At 49.2% G+C, this 21,626-nt stretch overlaps 7 protein-coding genes across 7 annotated transcripts; 3 read left to right on the forward strand and 4 right to left on the reverse strand.

Moving 5' to 3' along the window:
- BDV27DRAFT_39258 (copper transporter family protein) lies at positions 1-788 on the forward strand. Its single transcript, XM_032076512.1, has 2 exons — positions 1-508; positions 624-788. Exons 1-2 carry the CDS (start codon positions 72-74, stop codon positions 658-660), a joined length of 474 nt encoding a protein of 157 aa, XP_031923609.1. The 5' UTR covers positions 1-71; the 3' UTR covers positions 661-788.
- Positions 789-1,135: 347 nt separating this feature from the next.
- cyp4 (peptidyl-prolyl cis-trans isomerase) lies at positions 1,136-2,766 on the reverse strand. Its single transcript, XM_032068287.1, has 5 exons — positions 2,642-2,766; positions 2,182-2,412; positions 1,820-1,989; positions 1,642-1,748; positions 1,136-1,585 (listed from the first exon to the last, which is right to left on the reverse strand). Exons 2-5 carry the CDS (start codon positions 2,366-2,368, stop codon positions 1,399-1,401), a joined length of 651 nt encoding a protein of 216 aa, XP_031923610.1. The 5' UTR covers positions 2,369-2,412; positions 2,642-2,766; the 3' UTR covers positions 1,136-1,398.
- Positions 2,767-2,999: 233 nt separating this feature from the next.
- Positions 3,000-3,526, reverse strand: BDV27DRAFT_39300 (uncharacterized protein). Its single transcript, XM_032076514.1, has one exon. The coding sequence runs from the start codon at positions 3,424-3,426 to the stop codon at positions 3,151-3,153; it is 276 nt and encodes a 91-aa protein (XP_031923611.1). The 5' UTR covers positions 3,427-3,526; the 3' UTR covers positions 3,000-3,150.
- On the reverse strand, positions 3,527-6,979 carry BDV27DRAFT_39299 (putative cell polarity protein). Its single transcript, XM_032076513.1, has 2 exons — positions 4,085-6,979; positions 3,527-4,029 (listed from the first exon to the last, which is right to left on the reverse strand). The coding sequence occupies exons 1-2, from the start codon at positions 6,473-6,475 to the stop codon at positions 3,628-3,630; spliced, it is 2,793 nt and encodes a 930-aa protein (XP_031923612.1). The 5' UTR covers positions 6,476-6,979; the 3' UTR covers positions 3,527-3,627.
- A 1,231-nt stretch (positions 6,980-8,210) lies between these two features.
- On the reverse strand, positions 8,211-12,155 carry hmg1 (HMG-CoA reductase). Its single transcript, XM_032076515.1, has 4 exons — positions 11,599-12,155; positions 11,178-11,537; positions 8,793-11,128; positions 8,211-8,731 (listed from the first exon to the last, which is right to left on the reverse strand). The coding sequence occupies exons 1-4, from the start codon at positions 11,938-11,940 to the stop codon at positions 8,392-8,394; spliced, it is 3,378 nt and encodes a 1,125-aa protein (XP_031923613.1). The 5' UTR covers positions 11,941-12,155; the 3' UTR covers positions 8,211-8,391.
- Positions 12,156-15,695: 3,540 nt separating this feature from the next.
- On the forward strand, positions 15,696-16,835 carry BDV27DRAFT_161569 (uncharacterized protein; the record flags this gene model as incomplete). Its single annotated transcript, XM_032073240.1, has 1 exon — positions 15,696-16,835. One exon carries the CDS (start codon positions 15,696-15,698, stop codon positions 16,833-16,835), a length of 1,140 nt encoding a protein of 379 aa, XP_031923614.1.
- Positions 16,836-18,538: 1,703 nt separating this feature from the next.
- BDV27DRAFT_167748 (adaptor protein NBP2) lies at positions 18,539-21,483 on the forward strand (the record flags this gene model as incomplete). Its single annotated transcript, XM_032074574.1, has 2 exons — positions 18,539-19,762; positions 20,640-21,483. The coding sequence occupies 2 exons, from the start codon at positions 18,539-18,541 to the stop codon at positions 21,408-21,410; spliced, it is 1,995 nt and encodes a 664-aa protein (XP_031923615.1). The 3' UTR covers positions 21,411-21,483.
- Positions 21,484-21,626: the final 143 nt, after the last annotated feature.

A 21,626-nucleotide genomic window follows, 5' to 3' on the forward strand; every position in this document is an offset into this window, starting at 1 on the left:
AAAAAAAAAACATCCACTAACCCAAACCAACAGGCTTCCTCTCCAAACAATGGCACATAACCTCCAACGGCATGTTCGCCGGCTCCTGCATAGGCGTCATCCTCCTAGTAATCTGCCTCGAATTCCTCCGTCGCGTCGGCCGCGAATACGACGCCTTCATTCTCCGTCGCGCCCGTCTCAGAGCCCAGTACCTCACCGTCCAATCCCAACCATCAACCCCTGCCGCAGCCTCAGATGCAGAAGATGCCACCGCGGGCACAAAAGCCTCTTCATCCGCGCAGCCTTCCGCGGTAAAGGCACCCAATTGTCCGGCCGCTGATGTCCCCGTCCGACCTACTCTCGTCGAACAGCTGATTCGCGCCCTGATGCACATGTTGCAGTTTGCCGTGGCGTATTTCATCATGCTGCTGGCTATGTACTTTAATGGGTACATTATTATTTGTATCTTTATTGGAGCGTTCTTGGGATCGTTCCTGTTTACTTGGGAGCCATTGCAGTTGGGGAAGGAGTACGTTGTCCTTTTCGTTTCTTTTCTTTGCTTGCTTTCTTTGTGCCCTTTACCCCCGTTTCCATGCCCTGTTCAAGTGTGCGATTTGTGGAATGTATGCTGATGATATCTATAGGAATGATGCCCTCGCCGTGACAAAATGCTGTGGTTGATCTGGTGTTGTGTGAAGGGAAATTGGCTTTTGAATGTCGTTCTGTTTCTGATATCCATTTTATGCATAACGATTTTCGATGTATATTGATGCTAATAACGGATTTATCTTCTTACTACATGTCTATCAAATGTGTCTTTTGTGTGCCAATAGTACGATTAAGTCTACCACGTTTCATAAGATCTCTATTCTGCTCCGATATAGCTTAGGTTTGGATAAGTGTTCATGACAACCTGGGAAGAATATGAGACATCCTAGTTATATGGCAAGCTACAGATAATCAAAGTGTCTAAATCAAACAGAGGTGAGTGACTTAGGGCTGCGGCGGGCAAGGGATCAAAATACGTACAGAGTACGATTACGAGGGGTAGGTTAAGTCATGACCCCACCATGGCGAGCGGGGTTCTCTTTCGCTTCTACTCACTTGGGGAATACCATCAGGCAGCCAGATTTTTACATATTTGTATACTACAATACTCACTGCTGGTTATTCCATAAACTTATGTTAAGGGGAAGGAAAGGCAACAGAGATAATGGAGGTTGGTAATATGTCAATAGACACTCTAGATTACACCAGGCAAGGAAAACAGGAGACCACCGTTACCTCGAAGCTCACTCAAGGAAAAGGGAAAAAAAAAACCATTGGCTGTTTTCAATCCATCCCGTAAGGTCAGGCGTCCGAGGTCAGCATTTTTTCCTCTCACAAATTGGCTTTCTTAGTTTCCTCCTCTTGACGCATTTACAGCTCACCACAGTCAACGATGGTGGGCTTGACGGCAGAGCGGACAGCTCCAGAGCTGCTGCCAAGGGCTTCAATCTCCTTGACAACCTTCATGGACTCCTCGTCGGCAACCTCGCCGAAGACGACGTGCTTGCCATCGAGCCAGGAGGTCACAACGGTGGTGATAAAGAACTGGGAGCCGTTGCTATATGGGGTTTAGTGACTACCAAAGCTAGTGGGCATGAGTTAAGGATGACTTACGTGTTGGGGCCAGCGTTAGCCATGGAAAGAAGACCGGGCTTGCTGTGCTTGTACAGGAAGTTCTCATCGGCGAACTTCTCGCCGTAGATGGAACGACCACCAGTGCCCTGTATGATCCGTTCGTTAGCATTCATGTCAAACTGAGGCAGCGAAGGCTGCAAAAAGAGCGTATACTTACGTTGCCACGGGTGAAGTCACCGCCCTGAAGCATGAAGTTGGGGATGACACGGTGGAAGGCGGAGCCCTTGTAACCCTGGCCCTGCGGCAACTTGCAAAGCTCACGGAAGTTTTTAGCGGTCTTGGGGACGTCTTTCTCGTAGAGGTTGAAGGTGATGCGGCCCGTCTTGGCTATAGACAGCGACAGTCATTGTCAGCAAGCAGCGATGATGAGAGGGAATGGGGGAGAGGAATTGAGGGTGGAAAAAATGCATTTTCCTGGGTTCGAGGCATCTCAGACGTGGAAGATGCCAGATGGGAGAGGGGTAAATTCGAATGTCCCCCGACACCACAACAGCAGCGAAGAAAAGAGAGCAGACTTACGGGCGCTGGTGCCCACAGGGGCGTACTCGATGTCAAAGAAGGCTTTGGTGTTTGACATGGTTGCGGCTGTTTGATGAAACTGACGAAGAGAGAGGAAAGAAGACTGATTGCAATTGAAGAGAGGACGAGAAGCGAAGGACGAGGAGCAAAGTGGGGTTGTTGTTGACTTCAGGCTTCGGGAGAACATTGTTGCTGAAGGGGCACAAGCGGGACAACACGGACAAGGAAATTCTGCGGGGCCCAGAAATCAACCCCTCCGTTAGCCGACACGAGCCAAACATGCAATCCAGCCCCGGTGTGGTGGCCTCAGGCCGCCATATGGTTGGTTGGCCTGTCCTTTAGCCTTGGGGTGGACTTTGGGCTAAGGGATTGGAAAGGAACAGCATTGGATGGAAGCAACCAGACCCAACGACGTCGCCAATTCATCTCACCGGGGCTTTATGTAATCCTTTTTACTTACAGTTTAGATATATAAGGCAAATTGCGATAAATTAACACGGATGAGTTGCGGATGCGTGGTTGCGTGGAAAGCAATAGAACCAGAGTGGTCAAAGGAAAAATATCCAAGCAAAGAAAGCTCCCGGAAGCTCTGGATTATATAATCCCCTATTGCAGGCTTCGAGAACTTCCAAGACCCTAATGGAAAAATCTTTGGCCCGAAAGCTACCTAAGCTCCAGCGATTACTGTAGCAGCCCGTTGAGATCACGTGAATAAACGGTATTAGTACATACATACCGCTAGTACTTCGTCCAGTCCCAACGGACATCATTGGGTAATTGCATGCCACTCGAACGTAAAATAGTCCCACGCACTTAACTGATCTCTTCTCTAAGAAGGGGGACGGGAGGGGGGATATGCATATGTTCCCATTTAGTGGGCTGATACGATGATAGATCTCACATCAATGAAAGTGGAACAAAATTGCTTGCTATATTGCTATAATCGAAACCCCTCAGACAACACATATGCTATCTAAAAAAACCGAGCAAAAGAGAAAACAGGAGGAAGAAATGGATAATAATAGCAAAGAGCAGAAGACGCTGAGGAAGCCAAAGCGCTAATTGAGTAATAATGGCACGGAAGTAAGCCAATGGTACATAATAAACACAGAAGGTAGAACGAAGGTAAAGCCAAAATAAAATAAAATACAAAGTTCCATATAGCATTAAGAGGATAAAAAGAAGAAGATCATAAATACCACCCAGTTCAACACTCATTTCACATGGTTGCTCGTGGTCATGCATAATAACTGCAAGAAAGAAACTGCATAATCAACAGCTGTGACGGTCCTCTCAAATCAAGATGAGGTACGCAGCTTGATCGAGCTGCTACGGATGAAGTAAAGAAATATATAGAAGGAACACAAAGAACACTAAAAGGAAGAAGAACGTTAAACAAGGATGAAGTGCTAAAGCCTCACAACACCGAACATGAAAGATGCACGACTAGTGGAAGTCATCCTCGGATTCCTCTTGATCCCGCGGGTCAAGTCGTTGAACCAGCTCCTTTGTCTCCCTAGCGATCTCAAAAGCTATAGGGGGGAGTTTGTTGGTAATGTCCCGAACCTGTTCGGCGCTAGTAGCTTCCTCGCCATCAGTTGCTGTCCCCATCAAACGGGCCCTGTGCTGGTCTAGTTTCTCGATGATTGGCCCAGCACGCTGTTGAAGCACGGGGTTAGCTTCTGGTTTATGGATGAAATGCTCTGTGGATGAGGAGACATTGGTAACGATGGAGGAGATAGCAGAAACGTGGGTGCGTATGGTGGTCAGGCCATCCTCAGCGCGGATACTGGCAACAAGTGCTTGAATTGATTGAACCAGTCCTTCTGTCTGGTCTTCGACGTAAAGCTGCCAACAATATTAGGCATCACACTGCAAATGGTATAATCGGAGGTATACTGACCTTGAGCTCCTGAAGCTCGTGATCTCCAGACGGTCCGGGGTAGCTGGCCTTTGTGGCTGCTGTCATTCCATGGGCAGCATGAGACTCCGTATGGTTACGAGAGTGATTAGATGGAGGGCTCATAGCGCTGTAGACAGACCCATTGTTACTGAACCTGCCCTGGCTCGGTGTGACACTAAAGTAGTCGGGGGATTTCATGTGGGCCAGCTGTTCCTCATCGTCCTCGTTAAGATCGCCCGCTGGTGAAGGTTGGATCTTGACAAGGCGGATGAGATCAACAACAGCAGTTGATAGATGCGACGCAGCGGCATCCAGAAGAGAGACTGGCGAGAGGCCGCATGAGCTAGCGAAGTTCTTAGATGCAGTTATCAAATTATTTGCCGTCGCAGAGACTTTCCGGGTAGCCTTTGTCCGGGAAGCTGACAAGCCATCTTCGCGATCGGAAGCCTCTTCGACGTCACGAAGGACATGCCGGACGGCGATGACAACTGCTTTGATTTGCTGCATCACCAGATTGTAGTCGTCGAATCGTGCAATTCGAAGCAGTTCATCGATGGAAATCTGGAATTTTGTCACATGAACATCCTTAACAAGACCATTATCTTGCAGAAATGCGTTATCCTTTGCGATCGCGTTGACATCTGAACGGAGTTCTATGCCCGTTGAGGACGCTCGCAGGTGTCGTAACTGGGTCTTTGCCTTGGCATACCGGCTCTTCCACTGCTTCACCTCATCTTCTAGTCTGTGAACCTCACTGGACAGCCGCTCTTCGTGTTCCCATCTCGAGTGGCTCTGTTCCGATAAGGCCTTCATTTCCATGAGAAAACCAGCTGCTTCTCGCCTCACTTCCTCCGTCACTTGCTGCTGTTCCTGAAGTTCGGCCTGCAAACCTTTGTGCTTAATTTCAAGATCAGCAAATCGAGCTTGCAGTTCAGCATCCTCAGCACCCTCTCGGGATGAGCCGTCAATTTGGCTTCGCAGCTCTCTTTCCATAGCATCGTGCTCCGTCCGAACTTTATCTAGCTCCGTCTGCAACGAACTATTCAGATCTTCCGCCTTGGAGATCTTGCTTTCCAGATCCGACTTCAGGTCCTCCCATTCCTGACGTTCAGACTCACCAACTTGGGTATTCTCATGTCCTTCCTGGTATTTGGACAGCTCCTCATCTTTGGCCTTTAGTAATCCCTCCAGCTCATCCACCTTAGTCTGATCTCCATGATGTTTAGAGAGCTCCTCATCCTTTGATTTTAATAACTCCTCAAGCTGGTTCACCTTCTCTTGGAGCACTGACACCTGGGACTGGGTGTCCGCCAACAGCTTTCGTTCACCCTCTCCCAGGGTTGTCGTAGTTCCTCTCCTGCTTTGCAGAACCGCATCCAAGGCGAAAGCATCACTTCGCGCGTCATAATCATCATCTACACCAGCCACATCGTCGTCATCCTCCACCATAGTACTTTTATTGGGTACAATCGTGTTGCTCTGGAACGATTTGGCCATGGGGCCGTGGTCCCCATTAATGGATGGCGGCCCGCCTAAGGATCCTTGCCGCGGAGGAAATACGCCGCTCATAGGGCTGCCGGGTGGACCTCCTGATGGGTAACCCCTCCGCGGCGGGCCTCGAGACTGCGAGCGAGGCGGAGGGTATCCCCCGGGACCGTATCCATTCGGCGAAGGATAACCGTTCGATGGGTGTCCACGGAAGCTAGGAGCTGGGCTCGCTCTGCGGGATTCTTTCTCCGGGAATTGGGGGAACCGTCGCTCCAACTCAGTGTAAACATCCGTGGCCAGGTCTCGAAAACGGACATGCTGGAGCGACGCTAGTTTTTGGCGAGCCTGGTTGCGCTTTTCATGAAAATCTTGTCGGGGCGGTAAAAATGGAGGGACATCGGGAGGAGGAGGACGGTTGGGAGAAGGCATGGCTTGTTGCCGTCGTTTTAGTTCGTCGTACACGTCAGTGCTCAATTCGTGGAACTGGGTCGCCGATAGTCTAAGTAACTTGTCTCTAGCTTTGCTTGGCCTGCCATTCCGGTCCTCACGATAAGATGTACTAAGAAACATCCTCAAAGCAACATAATGCTGTCCTAGGATATTCTCCATCTGGCGGTATCGCTTACTACGTTGATCCGACAATGTGCCATCACTCGACCGCGCCGCCACAGAGGTCGGCGACGGCGGGTTTCCCGAGTCGCTCATCCGGCCTGACAAGGTCGCATTTGGTAACCCAGCGCCATTTGGCCCATTGGCAGTACCTGAGGTCGGAGGTGTGGCTAGGTTACCGCGACTCGATAATGTTGGCGAGAATGGCCCTTCCGACTTCTGGTATTGATTGATCCCTGACCAGTCACTACCGTCCACTGAGACAGGCGACATAGTCCCTGAGTGACCATTCATAGGGGGTCACAATGACGGCAGTCGCGTCACTCCTGCAGCCACTCGCTCGGGGCAACCCTTCACCTCCTCAGTATAGCGGTCCTGCAGATATGCATTCGAGATCTCGAGGGATTGCGATCACAAGAGGGCGATAGGCAAAGCCGAAAGGCGAAAATTAAGGAGGATTTAATTTGTGGCTGACGATATCGGGGAGGACTCTTAGATTGTCCGGAGAATAACAGCGAATGGATTTGATAATGTGCAAGCCAATAGACAATGCAACAATAAAGATAAGGACAGTGCGTAGACAGGCGGAAGTAATGGCAGAATAACAGACATATAACAAAATCCCACAGACGCACACAGCCGGATAGAACACAAAGAATATATCAAATATAATAAAATTAAAAGGGACAAACTTAAGGGCACGAATGCAGCCAAGTCAACAGCCACAGGAGCAAAGTCCAACGTCCCGAAGTCCAAAGGAGTGGAGGACCGACGGGGACTGGGGGACGGGCGGAAGAAGGGAGAGAACGAGACAGCGAGCGTGAGAGACAGACCCAGACCAACATTGAAAAGGAAATGATAGTATTTTTTACATTTAGTACGGGCCGAGAAAAGAGATTCAGGTATGCGGCACGGTGTGTATGCTACCTTACTGTACGTATTGTGATAGGAGCCTGAGGTATATTAAATACATACGTATCAATATTCATCGTTGTCGCAGGATGACTATATCCACAACAAAGAAAGCAAAAGAAGGGATGAATCTTAAACATACAAATCTACTGTGGTCCTCAGAACTAGTACCTAGATAGGGAATCTTTTACATATGTGTGAAATAACGACCCCTGCTCGATGCATCCCTGCTTCCAAGATGAGTCTTACATAAGAACTGTACTCCGTACCACCCACACTAATACGTACAGTACGGTGCAGTACAAGTATTTATGTACATATGTACTACATCCATTCATCAGCTCGGGCGCAGTTTAGTTCCACCACCCGCAGGAACAGATCAATTAGTGCCGCTTGTGGCGGTGCTCCTTTTTTGTACGGAGTACGCATCACCTTTTCCCGAATCAATTCACCGCCGTAGAATCAGATGATTCTGAGGTAGCAAGGGAATTCTCCGATTAACAAAAATACTCGATATTGCCTATCTGATTCCTCCACTTTATATCCAGTATGGGGTTTTTACTTTGGATATGATTGGGGTTCGAGGCTTTGCTCAAGAAGAAGTTACTTGTTGAAAAGTTGGAGCCTGAGGCGGGGAGTCCAGACCATGGCTTCAAACTCGGTTCCGCCGACTAGTATCTCGCTAGACAACGTGCCCCATACTCCGTATACAAGGCCTATACCCAAACAATACAATACAACTGGTTTTAGGGGTCTGTACAATTTTAGGAGTAGGTATTTACGGGCCCTAGTAGGCATCAAGAGAGGTCTCATTATTAACAGTTGTATTCCTTGAGGTCAATGTTCTTTCTATTTCGATATACATACACCCGAGAAGTATCATTTCTTAGCCTTTCCAATTAACATGCCTGGTCGGCTTTATTCCTCCTTTGCTTAATCTTTTTTTTTTTTTTTCCCTTTCTTTCTTTCTTGTTATTTATTGCATTGAAGTCATTTTTCTATCATGTTCATTTCCCCTTTGCGCTGAGAATGGCGACGAGCATAATCCCATACTCCACTTATTGGTCGTCACATGGTGAGTAACGTTAAAAAATCGAAAAGCATACAATAGCCTCCATAGAGTCAAAAGATGCGCGACCCTACACACAAGGGCCTTTAACCAAGAACCATAGGGTATCATTGAATATACAAGGAATGCGGGGAGGAGAGCCAGGAAGAGGGTCTGCTACATAGCAGCGGTATTGGCAGTAGTGTGTCATGAGGCAGCTAAAGGAACAAATGGCTACCTAGACCCTCGTTCATTTCGAACTCGTCATAGTCAATCCCCGAGCAGCGCCAACAGCCGCCGAGACAGGAGTTGACGACCGTGTAGGGGCGTTACTGCGGTTGTGCGCCATGTGCGCACGGACAAGATGGCCGGCAGCAAGTGCAGAGCACAAGCTCAGTTCGCCTGCAAGCGTAGCGGCGGCAACAATCCGTGCGAGTTGACGGGCGTTGTCACCAGGGTTGGTGGGGTGAGAACCGCGCACACCGAGTAGGTCAAGCATAGCGGACTGCCCTTCAAGAATCGTACCACCACCAATGGTTCCGACCTCGATCGAAGGCATTGACACGGAAATCTGAAGGTTACCATTGAGACTGAGAGCGTGGCAGTTAGTACACTGATGTTAATCGTAAAAATTGGCAACCTGTGACTTACTTTCTCATAGTTGTAATGCAGCTACTGCTTTCCACGTTCTGCGCAGGATCCTGACCCGTTGCCAAGAAAATGGCAGTGACAATGTTTGATGCGTGGGCGTTAAAGCCACCCAAGCTTCCAGCCATTGCACTTCCAATCAGGTTTTTGCTAGTATTCAATTCGACCAGCGCATCAACGTTACTTTTGAGCACACTCTTGACAACATCACCAGGGATGATAGCCTCTGCTACAACTGACTTGCCACGTCCATCGATCCAGTTAAGAGCAGCGGACTTCTTGTCTGTACAGAAATTACCAGAAATGGTGATGGTGGCCATGTCATCAAATCCACATTCCGTAGACATCACATGAAGCGCCTTCTCAACGCCCTTGGAGATCATGTTCATACCCATAGCATCGCCGGTCGTTGTCTTGAAACGAATATACAGGTATGTACCAGCAAGAGCGGTCTTCATAGTCTGGAGACGCGCAAAGCGGCTGGTAGAGTTGAACGCGGCCTTCATGATACTCTGACCCTCCTCAGAGTCAATCCAAACTTTTGCAGCAGCGGCGCGTGCCAGGGTAGGGAAACCAACACAGGGACCACGAGTCATACCATCACCAGTGAGGACGGTCACTGCACCACCGCCTGCATTGATAGCCTTAGCACCACGGCTGGCACTTGCTACCAGCACACCCTCAGTGGTAGCCATGGGGATAAAGTAGCTTTGGCCATCGATGGTAAGAGGTCCAGCAACCCCAAGGGGCAGAGGCAAATATCCAATGACATTCTCACAGCATGCACCGTGAACCAATGTATAGTTGTAGTCCTTGTAAGGGAGCTTCGAGGCCTCCAAAGAGCTTGTAACGGCAGACGTGGCCTTGGTCCTAGATACCACAGCTCTTCTGATTTTGACTGCCCTCGTGAAGGCATCCACGCGGCTCATCAGGTCCTCATTTTCCATGGTCTTCTCCAGAGCATACCCGGGAATCTTGCCTTGCAAGCAAAGCTCAATTAGATCCTCATCTGACAAATAGGGTGCCCGCTTTTCCTTCAGGAATACTTCACATTCCTCTGCACTTCTCTTCGAGCTGTCCGCATTCAAATCCACCTTGGGGTAAACCTTCGGTTCGACGACCTTGGGCGCAGGGGCAGCCTCGGGTTCCTTGATACTCCACCGTGCCGCGTTGAAAAGGTAACCATTGAGAACGATGCTCAGGGTGAGCGCAGCAATAATCCATTTGCTGATGACTGGGTCCTCGACGCTCTTCAGTAAACTTTCAATCACGCGTCCACCAACAGCATCCAATAGTTGATCAGTGTATTCAATGTCAAAGGATTGGCTATCTCCTGGCGCAGCATAATGGACTGAAGGGTATTCGAGCTTGTACTTGATTGGTGGGATGACAGTCACAACAGTTTCCGTCATCTGGCTCTTCGCAGTCACGTAGATCGAATCAAGACCGTTTTCAGCGACCTTAAATGGGTCAATCGGTGTGGGCGCGAGCACGTTGGATACCCGGGAGAGCAACGGAATAGGGCCCAGAGCGGAATTCCGGAAAGGAATGGCAGATAAGTTGACCACATTAATCAAAACGAAACCTCCAACCATGAGAATCTTAAAACGGCGCACATTGCTTGACTTGATTTTCCTTCCGAAGATGCTGGTGTCGCTGTTTTCCGAGCCAGCCTGAGGCCAATCATTGTTTGAGGCCACATTTTCGGCGACACGGTGCGTAATACCATCCTCTTCTAAAGCTTTACGGAGCGCAATGTGACGCTTGATACGAGTGATTTCAAGCTTGATGCAAAGAATAGTCGTATAGAATGTAAACAGCAGGAGGCAGTCGAAGAACAAAATCCAAGCAGCCAGGAAGCAGAACTGTTTCAAGCCGCCTTGCACCCCTGAAGCAGCGCCAGCAACGAGGATAGCAATCTCAATACAGTAGTCCCGAACAATCTCGAAGCCCTGTTCCCTGATTGCGGTTTGGATCGAGTCTTGGATGGATATCGCAGTGGTCGGGTTCGCTGGGCTGGAAGGAGCAGCAGCACCTCGGCGCTTGTTGTCAGCCGAAGCGTTGAGCACAGCCCGAGTCAAGATTATCGGCTTTTCGAACCCAATAGTGACGACGAGGAACGGGAGTCCTTCCGACAGGAGGAGCACGTTGATGGGAACACCGAGTTTAGTCGTAACGAGGAGGCCAAACAGAAATGCGAAAGCGCCAGTCAAAAGAACCGTGCCCGCAAGCCAAAACTTCGAGCCCAAGCGTCTCATGGAGAAGAAGAGGGAGACGAAGCTCAGATGCATCGACAGGTAGCCCAGAGTCATAATGACAATATCAATTGTTTCGGCATGCTGATGTGGGTAAGCAACAACACGAGTATTGAGGGCCAAGGGGTAGTACCTTGATCAGGTCCACGAAAGAACTCCATGCATCTGTAAGCCAGAGCTTAACTGTCCTGGGACCGGTAGCGGGCCCACGGGCCGCCCGCATAATCCATTTCTTTTGTTCACCAACATCCTCGTCGGCCGAGGAGTCGGGAATCTCCTGCACCGCTTTCAGGAACTGAGAAACCTGAGCATACGGGAGAGTGAACGCAAGAGACGAATCATGAGAAAACGGGGAGAACAGATTTGGAGTATGAGGAACTTGTTGTGCAGAAGCGTTGGCGGGAACTGGAACTTCATCGGCAATGGGAGCAGTAGCATCAGACCTAGTAGAATCCGGGAAGACAAAGGTGGTCAATGCGAGATGCTGAGCAGCCTAGTCCAGGGATACAATGAGCATTCAAATGCGTGTGTTGCCGGCGGAAAAAGATTCTTACCTCGACATCTACGGGGTTCAGGGCATCTTCGACCTGCCATTTCCAGGACGTGCTTTCTCCCAGGCGAAGATTCCTGCCACCCTGGAGGAGTGTGTCCACGTCGACCTGACCAGCGACATTCTTAGGGTTCCTAATACTGTCAAATATGCTCCCCTCGATCAAACCGACATAAGTTGTACTAGCGAGCAAGGCGACCACGACGATTGTGTGGATCGGATGAGCACATGCCCGGCGGGATATAGATTGCAAGCCGCCGGTGACCTGGCGCTTTAGCCAGCTCGGTTGGGCGTCACCCTCAGCGTCAGTTGCACGCCATTTTCGAGGGATCAAAGTCGCCGCCATCTTGGGTGTGATCGAAGGCAACAATTTCGACGAAACAGAGAGGGCGGTGAGGGCCTCGTCTTGAGAGAAGTTCTGCTAAATCGACGGTCCGCAGGGAAAAGACGTTCTCCGCAGGATAGACCGCCCGACTTGTCTCAGACTTCACTCAAGCCTAGTATAGACGGGTTGTCCCAGTGGTGAAAATTTCTCCACAACCGTCAGACAATCGCATGGAGGGAGAAGGAAAGGGGGTCGGTAGCGGGTTTGTTGGGGGCTCTAGAGGCAAAAAAGGATAGGCAGCGGTCAGCTATTTATTCCGTACAACTTTTTAGGAGAAAGGGTCCGGTGGATCACGGCACCAACGTACCTAATTGACAATTGAGAGAGAGGGAGCCCTGTCCAGTGCGGAATGTATTTTCAGATAAAAAGGATGTCACACTCTAATTCCTCTTCCCAACTGGGGAATTCTTTCTAGACTCGGCCCCTGAAGGGTTGAAAGTTGGGACCAGCTTCAGCTGGACCACACAAAACGCGCGCTGGAATTAAGTAAACCCGGGGGTTTCGCCGCCAATGGAAAACCGTAGCCAATGAGGATGGAGTCGGGCGGATATATTACCCTCAATACATGGAAGTACCAGAGTAGTTGGTGGTAGGTAACAAGATCCAAAACTTCCCCCCTGTTGAAGAAGGTTGGTTAGAAAGGTAGGCAGAATAAGTCGGAGGGGAAGGAAAAAAAAAAAAAAAAAGAGAAAGAAAGAAAAACAGAAAATGCGTGAGGAAATGGCGGAGAGATAATATAAGAAATTCTCCCCAAAGTAAGACGGGAGCTGAGAATTCCCTCTTCGGTCTAGAGTAGTTTGGGTGGTTCTTTTTCTTGGCCACCGGCTTATCGGGAACCCACTGAATACCACCCAGACTAAATGGATCTAGTGACTTTTATAACCCTGAGAGGGTCATGTTGAGGTCAGAGAGTACCATTCGGTGAAGCTCCTCTTTTCTTTTTCCTTTGTTTCTGGCCTCTTCTCTTCCCAAAAAGATCAAATACACCGAGGCATCGGCTATACTATAGGGCAAGGTTCTTACCCCTCGCAGAATCATTGCATACCTAACAGTATGCCGTTTCCCCAGTTCAACCAAAAAAGCAGGGTTCTGTCCCGATCGCAATGAGCTGGAAACACAAGCCCAATGGCTGACATTGCCGATGAATCGTTTGTCCCACCATAAGTCCCAGCGTCCCTTGGATAGAAAACCAATTAAGGGCCGGAGTTCTGAACCGAAAACAGGTGTTTGACCATTCATATACGCAAGTCCCTTATAGGGTTCAAAGTCTGTAGATCCATACATCATGGATATGCCATCCTAGATACTATACTATGCCGTTTTCCTTGAGAGGCATAAGGAAGATCCAAAATAAACCCATGACCTCAATAAACAAAATAAAATAAAAGTTATACACCCCCATTCCCATGTTTGATCTCAACCTTTGGCTACCTTGGCACCTGTGAGACCGAAATGTTATGTAACTGAAAAGACGGCTCCGCCCTTTTGCCCATGGTAATCCCAGCAAAGTCACCACTAAACGACCTTCAAGCCTACCTCCCAGACTCCCAGTCCTCTCCCTGGCGGGTTCCAGTGGGACGGTTTAACCAAGTGGACACAAAGCCAAGGGCTTGATTTGTGTATATTATATAACAATAAATTACTCCGTCCTTTGCAATCCACTTGAGGAGTCTTGATCCGTCGGAGATAACGCGATACCCACATTCTCATCTAATCAATCTCTTCATCTCCCTCCAATCATTCCTCCTAGATGGTCCAGATGAAAAGTGACGACCCCCATCGAAGGGGTATTTCTTCCGTTCTGAATTTAGATGCCTAGTATATTCGGGTATTACACTACAAGGAATAGCTCGGGTCACTTAATGAAAGACGAAAATGAAGCTGGAGGCCGTAACCGGAGGTTGGCAGAAGAGCAACAGAGCCAGCTGATCCAGATACGAGACAAAGGTCCGTAAAAGATGGTTGACCTTCTCAATTGGACTGGAGTTGCATACGGACCAACTTCGGTTGGTACAAATTCATCAGTCATTGTGCCATGTCACTCTCTACGATTGTGCCCGCGGGATGAACAATAGAAGTTGGTCATAGACAATGGAACCATCTGGATACACTGATGGGGTCGACAAGACGCGTCTGACTTGGGGACCAATTGATCGAGAGAAACAAGCGAGCCGGAGACCACCAAAACAATGAATACTACCGAATTTTTGTGGAGAATTTTGTCCACGCCAAGCACCTTGGAAAGGAATGAGAGGCCGAACAAGGACTTTTAGCACCGATGCCGGATCGGGCTCAAGCAGACGCTATCCATAAGATTCCATATGTGTGAGGTCTTTCTTATGTACTAGGAAAGACCGTCATTTTGCTACTTTATTAGACAGGTGGTAACTTCCCCAACATTGGAATATCAACACCGTTGAAGATTAGACCTACATCCGGCATCGAAAGGATTATATAGACTCCCTACTACTATTACTAGTATAGATCGACAGAGCATTAGATTGCATTATTTTTAACTCTAAGCCAGCTTCCGAAGAAGTATCTGTCGTGTGGCTGTCAAAGCAGGTTGCATTGTTTCCATTCGCGCCGTTTCCTCTAAAGTGGGGCTGAAGAGGTGTCTTGCTAATATGTCTCGGCGCTTGGACGCCCAATGTCTATGGTTATACCCTAAGTTTTCCCTGCATCTCAATATAGTCTACAGGTGTCTAACTCTGTTTCAGATTTGGCAACGGACGGACTGTGTCGCCTTAGAGCGTTAATCCCTAGATCTCAGTGAAGGACTTCGATCTTAGCGCCACGGTACATAACCATGGCCAATGAGTGATGTCGCATGTTCCCAGTGTTTGTCTTTCTGCAACACTGGGATTACCATGTTATCATGCGCAGGCTCATGAGACCATGGGAGCCTCAACTGATGCGGGTAAGCGCCGCTACTATTTGTAGGAATGTTGCGCAAATGGAACGGGTCTAAGAGTCCTTGAGACTCCAGGATACCCTATCGTGTTGGTCCAATTTGATGGATCCCTGAATAAGACCGATTAATGGACGAGGGGTGCCTGATTTGCATACTTTCGTAACACCTCGAGAAGCAGATTGTGCCTGAACGATGACGTCGAAGAACCTATTCGTTGGCTGCGGTTATCTGCATTACTCTTTCCGTCAAGTTTCTAATTGTTTGGCGCCGCTTAGGGGCCTGCTGTTACTATTGATATTTCTATAGAACTCTCCTTGTCCGTTCTGTTTCGAGTGCCTCCTTGTGGGCACCGCAAGGGTCCCTACATTCCACTTCTATTGATTGATGGAAACCTATCTGAGGATTCTCATTGGCAAGCCAGAGGAGGGTTCCCCAAAGAATGCTGTCATTTCTGTCTATTTAAGGTCAATACCCTTCGGTGAATACCCGATTCCCCATGTCTCATTGTTGAATGCTCGGCATTGTCCCCCCTTTGAAGGCATATCCAGGAAATTGATTGCTTTGTTTCTCCAAAATAATCCTATTGTATCTGATGAAAACAAAGGGAATTCCTGAAAAGAAAGAGGGTCCTAAGGCATTATGAGTATTTAAGCCGTGTTGGTATTCCCTAGTCGCTCAATATATTCCTCACTAATTCATGGCCTAGACTTATTTTGAAATCCATATACTCCGCTGGCCGGGATTTATTACATTCCTTTTCTAAAATCTAAGCCAACAACAACTACAAAGAAGCCTCCAAAGCATGGATTTCAAGCTCACTCCCTGGAAAAGCGGCCTGGGGCTGCTTTCTCTCCTCATCTTGACCCCAATGGTCGTCGCTCACTCATGGGTTGAACAGCTCATGGTTATCGCACCGAATGGCACCTTTGTCGGTTCTCCGGGGTATTCAAGAGGAAACGTCCTTCGCTCTGACCCCGGATACAGCGACACTAAGATGCAATATTTGGTCCCAGATGGTCGCAATGAGATACTCCCAACTGATTTGCTGTGTAAGGATACCCAACAGCAGCAAGTGCAGTCCGAAGGGAGTCCAAGACTGCAGGCAAGTGCTGGCGCTGCCATTGCCCTCCGGTACCAGGAAAACGGCCATGTCACACTGCCCGGGAATCAGCTGGGAAAGCCTGAAAATCGTGGGACAGTATACGTATACGGAACAACAGAACCAAAAGAAAATGAGAAGATAATGGACGTGCACAAGATATGGAATAAAGAGGGTACCGGAGGCGACAAACGCGGTGTGCTCCTGGCAACGCGAAACTTCGACGATGGCCGCTGCTATCAAGTTAACGGCGACAGTATTTCAAAACAACGCCAATCGGAATTCCCTCATACCGCAGATCAGTTAATGGGTGACAATTTATGGTGTCAGTCAGATATTGCGCTGCCATCGAATGCACCATCCGGGAAGCCATATACTCTCTACTGGGTCTGGGACTGGCCTACACTTCCTGGCGTGGACCCAAACTTGCCCAAAGGAAAGCAGGAAATATACACAACCTGCATTGACGTTGATGTGGTAGCCAATACAGGGGCTCAGTCGCATGTGGTTGCAAGTTATGTCCAGGATCAATCCTTGAATAACGCTGCCATCCCAGCCCAGCTTGCGGACATCTTTGGTTCTGGCGCTTCTTCTGGCTCTGCACAAAGCTCGCCTATAGATGGAATCTCAAGGACACCCAGCGGTCCTAGGCCTACTGCGTCAAAGTCTTCGCAAGCAGTCATCAGATCCAGCAGCTCTTGGTCTTCACCCATCGTGGTGGCGACTCCTACGTCGCTTGTCCAAGACCCAATGGGTCCACAAAGGATAGCAACAGTAACATCCTTCGTGACAATGATGAAGACTGTCTTTCCTAGGTGTTCCGCTAGTGCGAGCCCACAATAAAGAGAGATACAGAAAGTGTCCCTTGCATTTAAATATTTGCGGCTTGATTTGTAATTTCAGCTTCTGTTGGTGGTTGGCGATTTTGGTCCTTTGGACGAGCGACGGGTGTGGAACAAAGAATATAGACCAAATATTTCTATAACCAAGACCCGGTCAGGCAGGTCTGACCTATTAGAGCACTTGAAATGCTATGGTATCCATTTTAACCATCCTCTCCCCCCTCCGACATAAGTACTATAGTACTTGTAATCGAAAGAATGTGATATTTTGCAATATAAATGAAACCTTCTTTGGATAGCGAAACTTGTTTTGGTTCCAGAAAGAAGGAAAAGGTTCACCAGCCGTAAGAGAACAACATAAAACTCGTCCCCTTACTTTCTCTCGTCTTCAAAGGTAAGGTGGTGACAGCCACTTGGATATCGAAGCGAGGAGGTTGGCGAATGTATGTATGTATGTATGTACTGCATGTCCATAGTATGTACCTGAGGCATTCGGTGACCAATCAGGAATGGTTCAAGGCACTTGACTCTGAAACACGCTAAGCGGGTGTCACGTGCACGTGCCCGCATCGAAGCAGAAAATAACTCTAAGCCTCAAAGCTGGTGGCCATGGGCATTGCGATTACAATTGGGATCAAAACGTCCTGCTGAGCTGTTCAGACCCTCGGCCGGATTGCTTGTTTGCCCTGCAGCTATTTCCCTGCATCTGCCGGTGCCCTGGTGAGCGAATAATTTTAATCCCCCAGTGGCAGCAGAACTCCACAACGCAGCCGACTGCGCCTCGTTGATCCTTAACGCTTCAAGGCCAGTCTTCAGGCGTAAGTAATCTCCGACAAGCCTCTCCTACGCTGGGTCCCTCCTCCACCGTCCAATTTCCTATCCTATCCTATTATGCAAGCCTTGCCATGCACATACTCCTTTACACACTTTTAATTTTCTTGGTTAACGCTCCCCTATTCAGTTTGCGCCATAGATACTTCGTCCATAGTCGCCATCATTGACAGCGGCGCTTTGCTCTGCTGCTATAATTAGAACCTCCATTTTACTCTCGACCAGCAAGCGCGGGACGAAACGCTCGAAACTGCATATTTTGCAGCACCCACTGGTTATTGGTCACCACATTACTGATCCCCTCTCTCGCATCCTGTCGCTGATTCGGAGGTTCCTTTAATTTCTATTCTACCATCGAAAGGAACGTTACTCTTCGAACCATACCGAGGTGGTTCACGATCAATAGCCGCGCTCTCACCTACCGCCGATTGTCTGTTCCTGTAGGCGTGTGTCAACAGACCCATTGAGTCCGCATCGTGCCCTTGGCGTCTACTACTACTACTACTTTCTGTGACTCTTGTCTCTGTGTCCCGGTATAGACCTCTCCAGCGCAGCCTCCACAGTATAGCAGCACCAGCCCGGATCGTGCCTGCACGCAAGGAGTTCGCCAGTGCCCCTCCGAGTCGCATGCTCCCTTCGTTGTCGTTCCTCTGGCCCATCCCTTTATTTGGTGAAGATCATCTTTCATCTGCTTGTTGACAACAGGCATTCTTCTGTCCCGAGTTACAGTAGAGTCGCGGGTGGACGGTCGCAATGCCAAACTAGGGTGTAAATGTTTCGAAATTTGCCCTAGCGATCACATCCGAATTCTCTTACCCATCTCGAATTTCTGACACAATCGTTCTCAGCGCTGGTTCTTCCCCGACAAGATCCATGACCACAACTATGACTTCTACGGCATCGCCACCATCGCAGCAGGATGACTCTGCGTCCAATTTAGCGGTCTTGCCTCCCATCGTTACGGACGCCACTGTCAAGCGACCCATTCGTCAGCGATCATCCTCGTATGCGAAAGACCGTCTTTCCACACTTTCCAACGTTTCCCTAGCCTCTCAAAACCGGTCGCGTCCCGGTTCACATGTTTTTCCGGTCTTCCATTCTAGCTTGCCGTATGCACTAGTGCGAGATTTCGCATACCCATCAATCCATCCTCTACACTACGGTCCATTGCCACCACGTGCGTCTGGGGTGTCAACCCCGGTGAGTGAGCAGCGGCGCCTGTCCGACCCTCCGGCTCCGTGGGATAGCTCGCGGGGACAGTGGTCAACTGGGCCATGGAGCACCGACCACAGCTACGGACACCAACAACTCCCTGCTATGTCGTTCGGTGACGGTCCACCATATAGCGAGGATGAAGACCTCCATAGTCCGGTATTTTCTGCACCTCGCCACCGGAAGAACAAGTCTACGGGCACGGACCTGAATAGTGGGCGAAAAAGGAGCCCTAGTCGCCAAGAGGCCACAGACTATTTGGGAGATACTGATCGCGGGATGTATGTCAGCACAAACGCGGATGGTAGCGAAACATACTATGTGAACGACGAAGATGAAATAGATGACGGCCCTGGTGGCGAGTACGTCACATACCCGGTAAATGAGAGCCGATACTCATATGCGGGGACATATGGGAACTATCCGGACTATGGCCCTGACGTGGAATACGAATCGGAGGATGGGTATGCTGGTGATCGGTACAATGGCGACTTCCAGTTTGCCGTAGGATGTCCGGATGAAGAAATGCACGGAAAAGCGGTTGCACTTTTCGACTTCACTAGGGAACACGAAAACGAGCTTCCCCTGACAGAGGGCCAAGTAATCTTCGTCTCTTATAGGCATGGCCAAGGTTGGCTTGTTGCGGAGGACCCGCGGACCGGGGAAAGTGGCTTGGTGCCGGAAGAATTCGTTCGGCTGCTCCGGGACATTGAAGGGGGACTGACATCGTTGAACGGTGATCCGGACTCTGAATTATTGGACGGCGCTCATTCTAACCACGATTCGACCGAATACCACCAGGTGATAGCACCAACTCAGGATGACCACCCGAGCTATGTCGCTAATGGCGAGAAGAAGGATGACAATGAGCAAGGGGTTGATACAGTGAAGCAAATTACGGAGAAAACACATCAGGACGGACAGCATGTCGCCGTTCCGATGAAGACGTGATGTGTCCATTTTTGTGGGGATACGCAGGGACTTATAATAAGACCTGTCATGCGGAGAAGTAGGGCCAACTCATCGCCCTTTCTTGGATGGCGAATGCCTTGTGTGCTTGCTTGAGCGTCTCGAGACGGTCGAGCTACAGCACGAAAACCCATCGATTTCTTTGCTTTCTCGGTTCCCAGGCTGGAACTTTCAATTCTATATGATAACAGCGGAAACACCCGCTAAGCCGGTTATATGGGTAGGGGTGGAGTGTGCATGCATGGTATAATCGCTGTTTTTTGCGAGAAGACATTGCTGGCGTCGAGTGCTAGCAACGTAGCATCACATCAGGCTATAGGGTTTTGTGGTTTGTAAATATGTTTATGCTTTGTATTTTTCAGCGTCGGCGTCGCATAATGCATTAGATTTGACACATCGTCTGATCATGTTTCAGGACGGGAATGAGAATCCAGTATAGTATATGTGGAGAATTAATGATGCTTCTTATTGTTACTGATCTATACTTTCACTCTCCCATGTTCATCCGTCTCAACTGAGCAGATTCCAGCAATTGAAGGGGGTCACTCGAATGAATAAGTGGCACTGTATGTTAAGGCTTCATATATAATGTTTCATACCAGGGGCCTATATCAAAGCCCACCTTTGACACGGAGAACAGTAGTAGTCACAATTTCTTCCCTTAACCCAACATGAACCACCCAAGTATATACAATCATACCCACATGCCCCAACAACCAAGCCCTACAAGCAAAGTTCATACACACCCATACTAATATATCATTAAGCAAGTCCCCATAAACAAATATTATAGACACAGAAAATAAAAAGACAAAAAAAGGTATATACACACACACACACACACACACACACACACACACACACACAGAGCCAACGCACTCCATCCCCACCTCCAAACACCATCTCAATTCATCCACCAGAACCCCGAACAACAGACGCTCCATCCAACTCAGCAACAACCGTCCTCTGCCCCTCCAACTCCGACACACCAGCCCCCTTCTCACCACCAACCCCGACCATCCCCCGTCCACTTGCCCCTTCCATCTCATGCAATGCCGCGGCACCCTGTGCATCCATCTCCTGCCTCATACTTCCCTCAAGCATCGGCACATCCTTCCCCACCCCCTCCTCCACCACCACCGGCTTATCCGCCCCCGAAACAGGTCCCTGGACATCCGGACCCTCCTGTGGAAGATCCCCCTGTCCCTTCCGCCTCCGAAAGAAAAGAAACAACGCAATAACCCCGAGGAGGAACACCGCGCCAACAACACCACCGACTATCCCTCCTATCTGGGATCCCGAGAGGCCTTGTTTTGGTTGCGTAGCTGGCGCTGGCGCTGACGTGGTCGGCGACGTAGACGGTGTTGAGGAAGTGGAAGTGGAGTTTGACGTTGATGTTGGCGAGGTAGATGTAGATGTAGAGGAAGCCGTCGAGGTCCCGTTCGTCATGTTCTCATATGCCACACAGCATTGGATGGAGCTTATCCCCGGACATGGCCAGGCGGGCTATCGTCCTCGTCAGTCTCTGTTTGCTAAGCACTACATGGTCGATAGAGGGGAGTAATGCATGTATATATATATAGAGAGAGAGAGAGAGAGAGAGAGAGTATAAAGGGGAGATATACAGCTGATCCGGCGAAGTAAGTCCCCCCATCGCAGGTTTGGTTATTGCTATCTCGACAGAAACCCGTTCCTTCGGGGACTGTGCAGTGGCGTTGGAGACAGCACTATATTTGTCCATTTCTGTTAGTTTGTTGGATGCTTCGTTTTAGTGGGGGGG

This window comes from Aspergillus caelatus (genome assembly GCF_009193585.1).
Source record: "Aspergillus caelatus strain CBS 763.97 unplaced genomic scaffold BDV27scaffold_208, whole genome shotgun sequence".
In the NCBI taxonomy this organism is placed as follows: domain Eukaryota; kingdom Fungi; phylum Ascomycota; class Eurotiomycetes; order Eurotiales; family Aspergillaceae; genus Aspergillus; species Aspergillus caelatus.